At 41.3% G+C, this 17,568-nt stretch overlaps 1 protein-coding gene across 2 annotated transcripts in view; it reads right to left on the reverse strand.

The window, feature by feature from the left end:
* Nucleotides 1-824: 824 nt before the first annotated feature.
* The window catches only part of LOC133616148 (complement C1q tumor necrosis factor-related protein 4-like), an 81,353-nt gene continuing 64,609 nt past the window's right edge, over nucleotides 825-17,568 (reverse strand). For both annotated transcript variants that reach the window (XM_061975273.1, XM_061975274.1), the window contains exons 2-3: nucleotides 14,499-14,862; nucleotides 825-4,366 (exon numbers count right to left, since the gene is read on the reverse strand). In XM_061975273.1, the coding sequence (XP_061831257.1) occupies nucleotides 3,563-4,366; nucleotides 14,499-14,862 (1,168 nt within the window). In that variant the 3' untranslated portion in view covers nucleotides 825-3,562. The remainder of the gene's footprint in view (nucleotides 4,367-14,498; nucleotides 14,863-17,568) is intronic.

Below are 17,568 nucleotides of genomic sequence, written 5' to 3' on the forward strand. Positions count from 1 at the left end.
TTAACATGAGCGATGGGACATTGCAGTGATTCATTTTAGTGTGACATGACAGTGAAATTCATAATTTGCTCTGTAAGCCAAGGCTGTAACAGCGGTAGCTTTGCACATTCACATTTCATTTGCCATCTGGATGCGCAGGGGTCTTCTCTCTGCTCTGACAACAGCTGGGACTGCTGCGCGAGGCAACTGTCAACCTGACCTGTGATTATTAATCATCGTGTTTGTGCTTAAGAAATTTCTCCATGACTTTTGTTCTCGACTTCTTCTGACTTTATGAGCTTGTCTTGTGTCATTTAGTCAACTGACAGAGGCGTTATTGCCTCAAGTGGTGGAAAGGTGTATTACAACAAAGTAGCACTTCAGGCCCTATGGACCACAGCTAAGAAATATATTTCTGGCAGACTTATAAGGGACGCTAGCGGCCCTAGGCCCTAAGGTTAGGAAACACCGATCTTAATTCCGCTCATGGAGTATTTTGAAGCCAATTTTGCCAGCAAACACACCAGGTAGGGTCTCCTCAGTTATCTTTGTACTAACGTATGCATTGACCTTTTGTAACAACCAGAACCACCTTTCAGTAAGGTTAAGGTAAAGTTAAAGTTAAAAAGTTAAAGTCCCAACGATAGTCACACACACACTAGGTGTGGTGAAATTATCCTCTGCATTTGACCCATCCCCATGTTTACCCCCTGGGAGGTGAAGGGAGCAGTGAGCAGCAGCGGTGGCCACACTCGGGAATCATTTGGGGATTCAACCCCCAATTCCAACCCTTGATGCTGAGTGCCAAGCAGAGAGGCAATGGGTCTCATTTTTATAGTCTTTGGTATGACTTTGGTATGAATTGGGGTTTGAACTCACAACCTTCCAGTCTCTGGGCGGACACTCTAACCACAAGGCCACTGAGCAGGTCAGGAGCATTTGCTGTCAAAAACAAATTTTACAATTAATCTACGTTTATACAAAATTAATACCATTATGTATGTGAGATTAATCATATGCATTAACGTGTTAACTTGGACAGTAGTGGAAAAAAAAGGAAGTGGCACAGTTGGACATGTGCACTCAAAAACCTAGAGATGAATTGAAATTCACCTATAAAAGTTATGTTAATTCTAAATATATGTTCATGCTGAAATTTTACTCGAAAGGCCACATTTTTTTGTCCTTAGTAAATATTGATTGAACCATCCATCCATCCATCCATCCATCCATCCAATCACATGAACGAAAATGTGACATTTATTTTGAAAACTGTTTCCAAATGCGTCCATCATGTATTCTTTGAGTAATAGCTAGATATTTCTTGTGTTCATACAAATATATATATACATATATATATATATATTTTTTTTAAATAAATGTGTTCTGTTACCTCTGATAGTTTCAGCTGTAGCTTCAGCCTTCGTCAAAACTGCCACTGCTTCCTGGAAACTGGTTCCCTGCGCAAACACAAGAAATCTCAAACGGATAACGTTTTCGATGGTAGTTCCTGCAGATTCATTTCATTTCCTTCCCCGCCTGACGCTAAATGTAACTCTTTAGCATATGCGCTTATAGTTTAGTTGCTTAGAAATACTGTCTGTGTAATATAGTTTTTTTTGTTTAACTGTTAAAACGTCGACATTTTGTGCCACTGAAACTGTTCTCCCCTTAAGCAGAATTACTTTAGCATCCCGTTGACCCCGGAAAATGTTTAATCAAAGAAAAGCGTCATTTTGCATTGTGCTTCTCAGAAAATGAAAGTCGTATCATAAAGTCGAGGGTCATCACAATTTCCAATTTCTCCCCGTGGTGTGAAATGAAACCGACATGCATATTAAAGTGGCTTTGAAGAGGAAATTCAATTTCCCCCTTTCTGTTCCCTAACTTAGGAAATAAATTAAACGCTGCCTGAATTTGAAATCTAATTATGGTGCACAATCATGCAGGCTCGGAGATGCCGTTTGGTCAACAACACCCCTAGGATGAATATAGAGTTGGAACTTTTCCCTAAAAAATATATTTTATTTTTATCCTCTGCTGCCCCTGTCTCGCTTCATGAGAAAGACAAAGAGACATTTTGTCAACAGCAAATATACAGTTCACGTAGTCTTTTGGATTTTAGTTGAGGCAGAAAATTGATAATAAAGAATCTTTGAAGTCTTTGAATGTTGAATGAGAAAGATGACCACTACATACAAGCTAAAAACACCATATGCAGACCACAAATGGATATGATGGAATGCCATAACTACAGTGAACATCATCTCCCTACTTATTTATGATGCTGAGGGACACTTCGGCTCGTTAAAATTCTGCTCCACACTGTTCACACTCGTTATGAAAGACAAGAAGACCGATGTATTTTTTTTAATGCATTCTAACACATAAATAAAAGGCAGTTTGCAATGGAGTCAATGGGAGGTCCTCATAAAACACAATAGATAACCATCCAAAAAGCACCAACAATACTCCCTTTGCCATTCGTGACCTGAATATTACCATAGTATTGGTGATATTGTTATCATAAGCGCTAACTCAGACAAACTATTCTTAGCGGTGCCGTGATCAGAGAGGTAACTAGCTTGTGCTGACATATTGACATCATAAGCTGGTGAGCTGCTTTCTCTCCTAGGAGCTCTTGAAAGTGTATTCTAGATCATAAATAACGCCTCTCACCTTGATAGTAGAAGGATGAAGGCATAATCCGACAAGTTGATCAACTTCGTCATCAACTTTAGAGCCGGAAATGGAGAGAAAGACATTAAATGACGTTAGGTTTCTTTGCGAGGATTATTAGTCATTCTTCATCTAAATTGGAATATATCAACATCCCATCAGTTGGCACACCGGTGAGAGCCGACATTGTACAGTACGTGATTATTAATTATGTTTTTTGGCTGTTATGAAGTCAGTTTGCAGTGAATAGTAATCAGTGATGATGCACCGCCGCATGCTTAAAATTAGTAATACCTAAATATTAAATGTTATTACGAATGGGTCTGTCACTACATTACATATGTACTAACAGCATGTATTTAAAATGATAATGGAAGTGTTTGAATGTTTTTAGAGCTCTTTGTTGACTCTTATAGGCTCCATTGTAAGCAAACTTTTGCTCGCTTTTATTTGCTGGTTAGAATGCATAAAAAAAGAAAAACATTTGTGTTATTGTGTAACATAAGGATTGTGAATGAAAGGCAAAATTCCAAAACAAGTGCAGTTCCCATTTAAATATGTTGAACTAGAGTTCAAACCTAATTCAGCTGTGCTGTTTAATTTGGGTGTGAGGTCAACTGACACAGAAGTGCACAAATAGCTTGGATTCCTAATATCGTCGTTAAACAGTGATAGCAAATCAATGTTTGAATTTGATAAGAAAGGATTAGGTCACATTTGGGGATTTCTTTTGCTGGAATTGAAGTAACTAGGCATTGAATTCTCACTCAGTGCAAGGTCTCAGTGACATTACAAAGACATTCATATGAAGTGGATGCGTGGAAGAACCATGTAGAATCATTCATGCCCACCAGTTTGCATGAATTCCACCATCAACATTTAGTCTGTAGCCAAGATGCGGCGACTAGGGCTTCTTATCTGCTTGTGACTGACTCGTAATGTTAATTTTAGTCATAGGAGACATTTCTGGGTACACAAGGAAGCCGGTGAAGGTGATGTATTTGGCATGGTTGCTGTAAGCTCCGAAACCATCTCTCTGGTGGGAGTACAGCCACACGGTGTCGCCTGGTTTCAACGACAGCATCAAACTCTGACTCTGCAGCGCTTTCTCTCCGTGACTGTCGTCATAGATCATTGCCTGCACTTCGAGGTGGTTCTTCATCAGCTTGACGGAGAGAGTCTTCTGCGGAAGCTTGCCTACGTTGAAGGAGAAGTAGTAGGCGCCAGGAATGCGACAGGTGAACATCCCCTCGGTTACGTTGAAGTCCTCCCCGATGTTCACGAATGCAGTGTCAAAGCTGACTGGCTGGTGCTGTGGCGCTCCTACTTGATTTATTCCGATTATACTCTGAGTGCGGCCAACTGAGAATGCAGATCGTGGATCAGCCTCCTCCTCCTCCTCGTCATCCTCCAGACGTTGCAGCCCCTTCTCACCCATCGGGTTCCTCAGTTCAGACCCAACGTCTACTGTGGCTTGGTTATCATTCCACAGCGGTACATTGTCCTGCTGGAGTTGCTGGGGTTTGTAAGCAAGATGGTGCTGCTGCTGGTGTGTCTGGTAGTCGTAGGTGTCGGGGTAGACCAGGTAACCATTGAAGGTGGTGTAGTGTCCAGTGTTGCTATAGAGGGCATAACGAGGATCGCCATGAAGACGCAGCCATATAGTGTCACCAAACTCCAGTTGCAGCATAACACTCTGGCTCTGTACCTGTAAGGAATGCAAGCAGGTTTTACATTGACTTTAGATCAAGGAATCTGGACTGTAGCAACCATTGTTTCCACTGTCCACCAGAACACAACCCCTTAAACCAGACCTAAGCAAATTATGGCCAGGGGGCCGCGCCGGGCCGGACATTCGCAAATAATTTTTTTAGATCTTTAAGAGCGAAACTGTAGCTGCCATTATGATGTGCAGTGATGTTTTCAAATTACCGTAAGTCTTGAACTATACAAAGTATTTCAATGGTTAGAATCTGCGCTTTTGCATAATATACTAGTGCCGTGTTTTTCAACCACTGTGCCGCGGCACACTAGTGTGCCGTGAGATAGTGTCTGGTGTGCCGTGGGAAACTATGCAACTTCACCTAATTGGTCCAAAAAATATTTTTTGCAAATGAATAATCATAATAATGTGCCGTTGTCTAGTGCCTGTGCTGTGTAGCGCTTGGCAGGGTAATCTTGTAATACTCCATATCAGTAGGTGGCAGCAGGTAGTTCATTGCTTTGTAGAAGTCGGAACGCGTCGAGGATGGTTTGCCGTGATCCCAATATGCAGAGCACAGCGGGAGACAGCGTGCAGGTAAAAAGGTATGTAACGCTTAAACCAAAAATGAACAAAAGGCAAGCCCCGCTAGGAAAAGGCACTGAAGCATAGGGATGGCTATGTAAAACAAAAGTAAAACTGAACTGGCTACAAAGTAAACAAAAACAGAATGCTGGACGGCAGCAAAAACTTACAGCGTGTGGAGCGAAGACGGCGTCCAAAAAGCACATCCGTACATGACATGACAATCAACAATGTCCTCACAAAGAAGAATAGTGTACGCACACCTTCAATAGTCTTGATTGCGAAAACAAAGCAGGTGCGGTGAATAGCGCTCAAAGGAAAGCTGCTACAGGAGAACACCAACATAACAGGAAAAGTCGCTAAAATAACAGCGCAAGACAGGAACTAAAGCATGACACACAGGAAACAACAAACTCAAAATAAGGCACAACAACCTGGTGGAGTTTCATTTTTTTACCTTTTCTGCTGGTGGTGTGCCTCTGTATTTTTTTTTATGAAAAAAATGTGCTTTGGCTCAAAAAAGGTTGAAAAACACTGTACTAGTGACTATGGTAATCTAATCTAATCTGGTTAGTGCCTTGCATGGCAGCTCCCGCCATCAGTGTGTGAATGTGTGTGTGAATGGGTGAATGTGGAAATAGTGTCAAAGCGTTTTGAGTTCCTTAAAAAAGTTAGAAAAGCGCTATACAAGTATAACCCATTATGCTAATCTAAGTCACAGCATCTCAGATGAGGCACCAAGCAGTGTGGGTGGGGAGCGTTTCCACAGAGTGTTTCCAGAGCGGCCAGACTGGGTGTCAGGGACAGATGCGGAAGGAGATTTTTACAACAAAGTTCTAAAGCTTGGTGATATATCTGATTTTAGTTGTTGTTTTTCCCCCTTCGCGTTCATATTTGGCTGTCTGTTACATTTTTGTTGCGTTTCGCTTGATTGTAAAATATGTCGATCGAGAGGGGGTGTGACATTCATATGTTGTCAATATTTAGTGTTTTATTGTTCATAGCTAATATTGTAAATCCCACATTCTTTATTTTCATGTACATTCTGGGTGTCTCATTCAGTAAAAAAATTTAAAATTCCATTCTGTTTTTAAGGCGGTCTGTCATAACGTTTTTAGCATTCAATCATTAAAGTTAAAGTTAAAGTACCACTGATAATCACACACACACAGGTGTGGTGAAATTATCCTCTGCATTTGACCCACCCCCTTGTTCCACCCCCTGGGAGGTGAGAGGAGCAGTGAGCAGCAGCAGAAGCTGTGCTCGGGAACTATTTTGCTGATTTAACCCCCAATTCCAACCCTAGATGCTGAGTGCCAAGCAGGGAGGTAATGGGTCCCATTTTTATGGTCTTTGGTATGACTCGGCCTGGGTTTGAACTCACGACCTACCGATCTCAGGGCGGACACTCTAACCACAAGGCCACTGAGCAAACCTCACACATTATTGTGAGTCTTTGTATCAGTGTTCCTAAAAATAAGATATACCGGCCCCACAGACACATTTTATTCTCTAAATTTGCCCCCCCCAGTCAAAATATTTGCCCAGGCCTGCCATAAAACTAAGAACACATGGCTCTACTCAAGAATTTTGACATAAGAAGACCGGGGACGTTTTAAAGGAAAGTGATGGTACTAATGTGTCTGATGTGTTTTCTAGTACAGTTGTGATACTGGTTAGCTATTTATATTTAAAGCGGTAATCTGTTTGGATTAAGTTTGCCCTCATCCTTTGATTCTGTTGGCATTTAAAAAAATATTTTTATTCTCTATCAAGATTTCGTGCCGACCACAACTCTGAAAGGCCTACATTTTCTATGTAGATTGGGTGGTTTATGAGTTGTCGAATCTCCAAGCAAAATCTGATCCTGGTAGCGAGGCTTCACACATCGTCATTTCCGGCTCCTCCCCTACACGAAGCAAGCCTCGATACACGCTTTGCGGAAAACGGCCCTTTCAGTACTCGACACACGCCCCGAAGCCTCGCTATATTTCGTCCCATCACTAACATAAATACAGCATATAGAGTACATTAAATTCTTACGGAATTTAGTAGTTACATACGCACTTTTTATTAATACTGTACAAAAAGAAAAAGAGAATGTGTTACGTGCCAGCGGTGAAAGAATACAAAGGCAAAGTAAAACGTAGTCACCGTCTCTATTGTTCTTTTTACTTAACTTTCTGCCTTTCTTTACGACTCCCAAGCGTAAAATATGCTCTGAGGAGAAGAGAAGTGAAGAAATCATCATTGGATGCATGCCCGGACGTCCTCCTCCCTACTGCTGGGTTATAATCTGTGACCTCAACGCCTTGAGCTTCCCAGATGGATGGCAAACACTCAATATGGTTGCTGTTTGTTTACCTTTAGCAGTGCAGGTGTGAGCGTATTTTAAAGGTTTAGTGGCGAATATACAAGCCAGTTATCATCAAAAAAGCTGAATGTGTTGAAGTGGATCCATATAGACCAGGCCTGGGCAATTATTTTGACTCGTGGGGCCAAATTTGGAGAAATATATATATGTATATATAAATATATATGTGTACGCTGTGAAAATCTGCTGTACAGTATGTGTGTATGTGTGTGTGGGTCCTATTTTTAGGAACCCTAATACAAAACCTCACAATAGTGTCTGATTGAATGCTAAAAACATTATGACTGTCAAGTGTTTTGCTTTTTTCACTGTGCTTATCCCACACTTGAAGGGATATACCAATGCTGAATGTGGCTTCTGGATTTCACTCAAAAGACCAGACCATAGTTACTTTTTTTCCCTTTTATTTTCCTTTAGTTTGCAACAGTTTTTCCAACGAAGAAACAGCTTCTTTTTTCTTCTTTAGTCTTTTTAGCAGTCTTTAGCAGTGTTAGTAGACTTTAGTAGACTTTAGTTTCTTTAGCTGTCATTAGCTGTCTTTAGTAGCCTTCAGCTTCTTTAGTTGGTGAAAAACCTTTAAGGACAAAACACCACAAGATTAACATGCTGTAAAAAAATCAATCAATTATCAATCCCATAATTTACAATTATTAATTAGGCCATCAAACACTTAACCATTAAACAAGTGCAAAAAAATGGACTAATATGTTCCCTTTAAGTTAAAACAGATTTTAAATAAATTGTCCCAACATAAATGCACCAAGATACATATAAAATACATTTAACACCAGAAACACACCTGGTTAAAAAACAGAATGGAATTAATATTATTTTTACTGAATGAGACACCCGGAATGTACATGAAAATAAAGAATGTGGGATTTACAATATTAACTATGAACGATAAAACACTGAATATTGACAACATATGAACGTCACGCCCCCTCTCGATCGACATATTTTACAATCAAGCAAAACGCAACAAAAATGCAACAAACACAACGAAATATGAACGCGAAGGGTAAAAAACCCCCACCTACAATCTGATACATCTGACATATCACTAAGTTTTGGAACTTTGTTGTAAAAATCTCCTTCCGCGTCTGTCCCGGACACCTGCATTTCAGGCTGGCTGCTCTGGAAACACTCTGTGGAAACGCTTCCCACCCACACTGCCTCGTCCGATCTGTTGTGACTTAGATGACCATAGTAACTAATTAGATTACCATCGTAACTATTTAGATTACTATAGTAACTAATTAGATTACCATAGTAACTAGTATGTCATGCAAAAGCGCAGATTGAAACCATTGAAATACCTTGTGTAGTTCAAGACTTATGGTAATTTAAAAACACCACTGCACATCATAACGGCAGCTACAGTTTCCATCTTAAAGATAAAAAATAAATAATTAGGAAAGTCCGGCGGGCCAGATTGAAAAGCTTAACGGGCCGCATGCAGCCCCCTGGCCTTAATTTGCCCAGGTCTGATATAGACTCTTAATAATAAAATGTTCTCTCTCAGGGGTGTCCAAAAGTTTAAATCTGCAGGGGCCGCTTTGTACTTTTTTGTACATTCAAGACCCTAAAATCTGTCATGATCTCCCCGACAGTTATTATCAGTTTTTTGTATTTGTATTATTTTCAGTCAAGCGCGCTTATTTTTCGGTCCATATTCTGTTTGCCTCAATTTGCTACCACGCTAATCACTCTGGCTCCGTCACCTGTACCTGATTGGCAATCAGGGAACACCTGTACCTGATTGGCAATCAGAATGCTTTTCGGGACTGGATAATTTTGCTTTGTACCTCAACCTTTGCGCTATTTTCCATTTGAGCGCCTGCCTCACCTTAATAGAGAGGCCTGTTGTGTCTGCATACAAACAATGAAGCATAACAAAAAACAATACATTGTTGTTCAATCAATTCTTAATAGTATTTTTATGTATTAATAATACAAACCCCGTTTCCATATGAGTTGGGAAATTGTGTTAGATGTAAATATAAACGGAATACAATGATTTGCAAATCCTTTTCAACCCATATTCAATTGAATGCACTACAAAGACAAGATATTTGATGTTCAAACTCATAAACTTTATTTTTTTTTTTGCAAATAATAATTAACTTAGAATTTCATGGCTGCAACACGTGCCAAAGTAGTTGGGAAAGGGCATGTTCACCACTGTGTTACATGGACTTTTCTTTTAACAACACTCAGTAAACGTTTGGGAACTGAGGAGACACATTTTTTAAGCTTCTCAGGTGGAATTCTTTCCCATTCTTGCTTGATGTACAGCTTATGTTGTTCAACAGTCCGGGGGTCTCCGTTGTGGTATTTTAGGCTTCATAATGCGGCACACATTTTCAATGGGAGACAGGTCTGGACTTCAGGCAGGCCAGTCTAGTACCCGCACTCTTTTACTATGAAGCCACGTTGATGTAACACGTGGCTTGGCATTGTCTTGCTGAAATAAGCAGGGGCGTCTATGGTAACGTTGCTTGGATGGCAACATATGTTGCTCCAAAACCTGTATGCACCTTTCAGCATTAATGGCGCCTTCACAGATGTGTAAGTTACCCATGTCTTTCTTGGGCACTAATACACCCCCATACCATCACGGATGCTGGATTTTCAACTTTGCTCCTATAACAATCCGGATGGTTCTTTTCCTCTTTGGTCCGGAGGACATGACGTCCACAGTTTCCAAAAACAATTTGAAATGTGGACTCGTCAGACCACAGAACACTTTTCCACTTTGTATCAGTCCATCTTAGATGAGCTCAGGCCCAGAGAAGCCGACGGCGTTTCCGGGTGTTGTTGATAAACGGTTTTCGCCTTGCATAGGAGAGTTTTAACTTGCACTTACAGATGTAGCGACCAACTGTAGTTACTGACAGTGGGTTTCTGAAGTGTTCCTGAGCCCATGTGGTGATATCCTTTACACACTGATGTCGCTTGTTGATGCAGTACAGCCTGAGGGATCCAAGGTCACAGGCTTAACTGCTTATGTGCAGTGATTTCTCCAGATTCTCTGAACCCTTTGATGATGTTACGGACCGTAGATGGTGAAATTCCTAAATTCCTTGCAATAGCTGGTTGAGAAAGGTTTTTCTTAAACTGTTCAACAATTTGCTCACGCATTTGTTGACAAAGTGGTGACCCTCGCCCCATCCTTGTTTGTGAATGACTGAGCATTTCATGGAATCTACTTTTATACCCAATCATGGCACCCACCTGTTCCCAATTAGCCTGCACAACTGTGGGATGTTCCAAATAAGTGTTTGACGAGCATTCCTCAACTTTATCAGTATTTATTGCCACCTTTCCCAACTTCTTTGTCACGTGTTGCTGCCATCAAATTCTAAAGTTAATGATTATTTGCAAAAAAAAAATGTTTATCAGTTTGAACATCAAATATGTTGTCTTTGTAGCATGTTCAACTGAATATGGTTTGAAAATGATTTGCAAATCATTGTATTCCGTTTATATTTACATCTAACACAATTTCCCAAATCATATGGAAACGGGGTTTGTAGTATCATCATTACCTTATAGGGCTTTAGCAAGAAAATTGTACATATGCTCTTAAAACACCATGTAGAAGACGCACAGGTCAACACAATTTGAGTTTTCAGGCCCCATTTTTGGGGCAAATTGGACTGATTCCATTTTTGGGGCGGCATGGCGTAGTGGGTAGAGCAACCGTGTCAGAAACCTGAGGGTTGCAGGTTTGCTCCCCGCCTCTTACCATCCAAAATCCGCTGCCGTTGTGTCCTTGGGCGGGACACTTCACCCTTTGCCCCCGGTGCCACTCACACCGGTGAATTGAATGATGAATGATAGGTGGTGGTCGGAGGGGCCGTTGGCGCAAATTGCAGCCACGCTTCCGTCAGTCTACCCCAGGGCAGCTGTGGCTATGAAAGTAGCTTACCACCACCAGGTGTGAATGAATGATGGGTTCTACATGTAAAGCGACTTTGGGTACTTAGAAAAGCGCTATATAAATCCCAGTTATTATTATTATTATTATTTTTCCTAATCAAAAATGTATTTTGTCTGTGTCAAGGGCCAATAAAAAACAAACTGCGGGCCTGATTTAAATGATCAACCAAAGTTGGCTTTTCAATTTATCCGGTTGACCACACTTCCTACTTCACTTGCAAGGAGTAAAAGTACAAATGTATGGAGACACGTCATTTCTTTACACCTGGATGGTACATGAATTAAAAGGAAAACAATACTTTAAAAAAAAATTCTGCCCATCGTCCACAATCCTTATGTAAGAAAAAAACATGTCTTTCCCTTTTCTGTGCAATCAAAAGACTAAAAAAGGGCTAGCACGAGGCAGCTAACAATGCATGTAATGGGGGTTCCCCTATTTTGCCTATACAGCTCTCTTAAAAAAATGCCAACATTACTCTACAAACATGCAATGACCTGTACATATTAACAAAAGCATAGCGACATTGTTATCGTAGGAGCTAAAACCCGAGGAACTACTTTTCTGGCGTAGTGACACAGCGCCTTGCTCAAACTGCTGCTGCTGCTGCTGCTGAATCACCTTCGAGCTTAGAAACGTTTTAAACTTAGATGTTCCACAACCAACTAACCAACACAACATTTGGAAAGACTGTAGCAGGAACACTGGCTCTCAACTTAACTAGACAACATCACCAGGCTCGGCAAGACGCTCGTTTGCTCCCAGCATTTTCACCTAAGGATTATGCTGAATTCACCAGCTAAAACAAAGAGCACAAGTCTGGTGCTGAAAGATACAACCATCCATTGCATGTGTTGGCATTCCAGTGAGAGCGGCCATAGTAAGTCACCGTTTAACTAAGTTCGTATTTAGTTTAGCAATAGTGCGACATGATGGCTTAGTGTTTCACTATAGCATCCAGCTTCTAAAAAAAACTGTAGCTCATCCTCCATATATTCAGGCTCACAAAGATAAGGTTCTGGATAGAGATGTCCGATAATGGCTTTTTTTAACCGATATCCGATATTCCGATATAGTCCAACTCTTAATTACCGATATCGATATCAACCGATACCGATATATACAGTCGTGGAATTAACACATTATTATGCCTAATTTTGTTGTGATGACCCGCTGGATGCATTAAACATTGTAACAAGGTTTTCCAAAATAAAACAACTCAAGTTATGGAAAAAAATGCCAACATGGCACTGCCATATTTATTATTGAAGTCACAAAGTGCATTTTTTATTTTAACATGCCTTAAAACAGCAGCTTGGAATTTGGGAAATGCTCTCCCTGAGAAAGCATGAGGAGGTTGAGGTGGGCGGGCGGGATTGAGGTGGAGGGGGGGGGGGGGGGGGTAGGGGGTACCAGGGGGGTGTATATAGTAGCGTGCCGGAAGAGTTAGTGCTGCAAGGGGTTCTGGGTATTTGTTCTGTTGCGTTTATGTTGTGTTACGGTGCGGATGTTCTCCCAAAATGTGTTTGTCATTCTTGTTTGGTGTGGGTTCACAGTGTGGCGCATATTTGTAACAGTGTTAAAGTTGTTTATACGGCCACCCTCAGTGTGACCTGTGTGGCTGTTGACCAAGTATGCTTTGCATTCACTTGTGTGTGTGAAAAGCCACAGATAATATGTGATTGGGCCAGCATGCAAAGACAGTGCCTTTAAGGTTTATTGGCACTCTGTACTTTTCCCTACGACAGCGGCGTTTTAAAAAGTCATACATTTTACTTTTTGAAACCGATACCCATAATTTTGAAACCGATACCGATAATTTCCGATATTACATTTTAAAGCATTTATCGGCCGATAATATCGGCAGTCCGATATCATTGGACATCTCTAGTTCTGGATCATCTTTTGACCCAAACTAGTCGTCGCTGGCTCCCACAAAGTCTGCCAACGTTAGTAGTAGCAAACACAAAATGCGCTCTCTAAAGTTAAAGTTAAAGCTATGCTATTGTTGTTGGCGGGAGTAGCGTTATATTGCTATGGAATCCTTGCCTGTTACTCCATCATATATAATTACAGCATAACTATAAAACATGGGAGTTTTTTATTTTTACCTTTTTTTTAGAGGGCTCCATAGGCGGAATAGGTGAATTCCCCTTACCTGTATTGTTAGCTACCTCATGCTAGAAGTTTTTTTTTTACCATTAAGAATGCATAGATAAGGGAAAGACATGTTCTTGTTATGTTGCTGTTGCTCGCCTGCCTTCCCTATTATTTTGTCCCTACTGTTGTCTTTTGTTTCTCCTCCTCAGTGCTTCCTTCCTCGGCGGAGGATGGCTTAATCGGACACACCTGGTCCTAATTTGTCACTGGGCTATTTAAGCAGGGCACTGACATCTTGTCCTTGATGGTGATTTGCTTCCTGTAGATACAACATGTTAAAAGAGAAAGTAAGCAGATATTAACAGTAAATGAACAAGTAGATTAATAATTAATTTTCTACCACTTGTCCTTAATAATTTTGACAAAATAATAGAATGATAAATGACACAATATGTTACTGCATATGTCAGCAGACTAAATTAGGAGCCTTTGCTTGCTGTACAAGTTGTCTTGTATGTTCACTATTTTATTTAAGGACAAACTTGCGATAAGAAACATATGTTTAATGTACCCTCAGATTTTTTGTTAAATTAAAGCCAATAATGCAATTTTTTGTGTTCCCCTTTATTTAAAAAAGTATCAAAGTACCAAAAACTTTCGAAATAATTTTGGTACCGGTACCAAAATATTGTTAGTGTGAGTGACTTAAGTGTTAATATACAGCAATAATTTAGCTTTACGTTTTGATTGACAGTAAGCCAATCTGTGGTAGCCCAACAACCAGCTGTATAAGTGAAATACAATTTCCAATGTTGCGTTATTGTTATCCGATAACTTTTGTCTGTAATACAGTAATATAATGCATTACAGTAATGTCGATAGTGCTGGTAAACACATTCCAGGTGATGTATGTAATCCAAAAGTAAAGCAAAGCAGGCATTATTTTTTCATGTAACTGGTAATGTGTATTGATTACTTTGTGTGTGTGTGTGTGTGTGTGTGTGTGTGTTTGTGTGTGTGTGTGTGTGTGTGTGCATGTTTCCTCTCTCTTGGGGAGTTGCCATTGTTGTTGAATGCTACAGTGGGCTTTGTATATTACACAAGAACGCTGCTGCAGTAACGCAGAGTTGACCTACCTTTTTCTCCTCGCCGGCATTCTCCTCATACACAATAGCTTGCACCTCATTCCTATTCTTCATCAGCATCACAGACAAGTCTTTGTGGGGGAACTTTCCCACCGTGAAGGAGAAGTAGTAAGCCCCCGGGATTCGGCAGTGGAACAAGCCTGTCTTTGGGTCGAAGTCCTCGCCGATATTGACATAGACTGCGTCGAAGGTCACGGTCATCTTGGGCCCACCTTCCATACTGGTGGTTCGTGCCACCGAGAAAGCCGACCGTAGTTCAGCGTTGTCCAGCAGACGAGCAAAACCCGTCACCACGCCTGCATAGCTCAGACATAGTAGGCCAATCAGCATGCTCGCTGGGAGCAGCATCTTGTCTCTAGAGGGATGGACAAAATCAGAAAATGAGTCAAATCATTGTGCACTTGATCAACAACACTTAAATTACAATGAATTCCGGACTAAAAGCTCCTTTTTTTCCTACGCTTTGAACTCTGCGGCTTATAAAAGAGTGCAGCTGTTAAATGGACTTTTTTTTTTGCAAATAGTTTAAAAAAAGAAATGCAAGCACACACCGAAGAGGTGTGTTATTGTTTGAGCTATGGCGCCATCTTTTGGATGAGTTTGATCACTGCAGGCCTTGCAGTGCTCTTCTTTTTTTCTAGCCGTTTAAAGTGTTACTACTAGTATGGATTCTTCATCACTCCAAGCCGCGTTTTTAAGTTTTACAATATAAATCAGTTTATACTTACTAAATTGTCCCATGTTTTATGTCCGTAGGACTGTTTTCATTCATATTTGTACAAGCTGTCGTAATGTAATGAAGCTAGCTAATATGTTAACACGTTTACGAGTGTCTGTGCTGGTATTATTAATTTACCATGGCATTCTTTTTGTATTGTTTCACAAATTTAATTGAATCGAATTGTCAACCCAAGAATTGGAATCGTGGGTTGTTGTAAGAGTCACAAACCTAATGCAAACAAAAACAAATCTGATTTGACAGTAAAAAACCCAAGTGGAAGACAGCCCTATTACTTGTAAAAACACAAAACTACACAAAACTTCTACTACTATACAACTGCCCTAAAGACTAGTTTGTTGGTGGCTGTAAAGTGCTCTGCTGCTGCATTGAAAGCTCGAGTCGTAAAGGCTGTGAACTACTATCTGCAATATATCTGTTGCCAGGCAACCAAAAAACCTGCTTTAAAAAAATCTAAATGCACTATATTCATGAATACTGATATGTGTATGAATGCTGAGCTATTTACATTTTTAGAAAAGGCATACAGTATAGAGTGAGTAAAATTTCAACTGCACCCTTCATCTACTGTACACATGTATTGCCTTTGAAGTTTAGCTTTATATTCATCTCAGACATCCAACCAACACTAATATTAAATCTCTTCAAACAGCATCTGATCAGTAACTGTGGCTTTCAGTTGATCAGATTGTCCAAATGGAGAATTGTTATTTTCAAATATATTTTCCAATTTCAGTAAATGTATAATTTTTTGGGGAAAAAGTAGAAAATCAGAAGCGAAAATGTTTTTCTGTTTTAAAAAAAAATAAAAAAATTCATTTGTGAGTCTAAACATATTCATATCGTATTTCTGTTGTTTCTTTGCATGGGGTGCTGAATGTAACATTTCAATCACACTTTTCTAGCTGGTATATTTTAAATATTTAGCTGAATGTTCCCACATTTGGCTTATCTTCACATTTCAGGTAGAAATTAAATGGTGAATTTCGTGGGATCACACTCCTCAGCCTTCCCGGTAAGGTTTATTCAGGTGTACTGGAGAGGAGGCTACGCCGGATAGTCAAACCTCGGATTCAAGAGGAACAGTGTGGTTTTTGTCCTGGTCGTGGAACTGTGGACCAGCTCTATACTCTCGGCAGGGTTCTTGAGGGTGTATGGGAGTTTGCCCAACCAGTCTACATGTGCTTTGTGGACTTGGAGAAGGCATTCGACCGTGTCCCTCGGGAAGTCCTGTGGGGAGTGCTCAGAGAGTATGGGGTATCAGACTGTTTGATTGTGGCGGTCCGCTCCCTGTATGATCAGTGTCAGAGCTTGGTCCGCAATGCCGGCAGTAAGTCGGACCCGTTTCCAGTGAGGGTTGGACTCCGCCAAGGCTGCCCTTTGTCACCGATTCTGTTCATAACATTTATGGACAGAATTTCTAGGAGCAGTCAAGGCGTTGAGGGGATCCGGTTTGGTGGCTGCAGGATTAGGTCTCTGCTTTTTGCAGATGATGTGGTCCTGATGTCTTCATCTGGCCAGGATCTTCAGCTCTCACTGGATCGGTTCGCAGCTGAGTGTGAAGCGACTGGGATGAGAATCAGCACCTCCAAGTCCGAGTTCATGGTTCTCGCCCGGAAAAGGGTGGAGTGCCATCTCCGGGTTGGGGAGGAGACCCTGCCCCAAGTGGAGGAGTTCAAGTACCTCGGAGTCTTGTTCACGAGTGAGGGAAGAGTGGATCGTGAGATCGACAGGCGGATCGGTGCGACGTCTTCAGTAATGCGGACGCTGTATTGATCCGTTGTGGCGAAGAAGGAGGTGAGCCAGAAGGCAAAGCTCTCAATTTACCGGTTGATCTAAGTTCCCATCCTCACCTATGGCCATGAGCTTTGGGCTATGACCGAAAGGACAAGATCACGGGTACAAGCGGCCGAAATGAGTTTCCTCCGCCGGGTGGCGGGTCCCTCCTTTAGAGATAGGGTGAGAAGCTCTGTTATCCGGGGGGAACTCAAAGTAAAGCGGCTGCTCCTCCACATCGAGAGGAGCCAGATGAGGTGGTTCGGCCATCTGGTCAGGATGCCACCCGAACGCCTCCCGAGGGAGGTGTTTAGGGCACGTCCGACCGGTAGGAGGCCACGGGGAAGACCCAGGACACGTTGGGAAGACTATGTCTCCCGGCTGGCCTGGGAACGCCTCGGGATCCCCCGGGAAGAGCTGGAATAAGTGGTTGGGGAGAGGGAAGTCTGGTCTTCCTTGCATAGGCTGCTGCCCCCGCGACCCAACCTCGGATAAGCGGAAGAAAATGAATGGATGGATGGAATTTTAATGTAAAATTGTATATCT

The sequence above is a fragment of the Nerophis lumbriciformis genome, linkage group LG15 (assembly GCF_033978685.3).
Source record: "Nerophis lumbriciformis linkage group LG15, RoL_Nlum_v2.1, whole genome shotgun sequence".
Lineage (NCBI taxonomy): Eukaryota > Metazoa > Chordata > Actinopteri > Syngnathiformes > Syngnathidae > Nerophis > Nerophis lumbriciformis.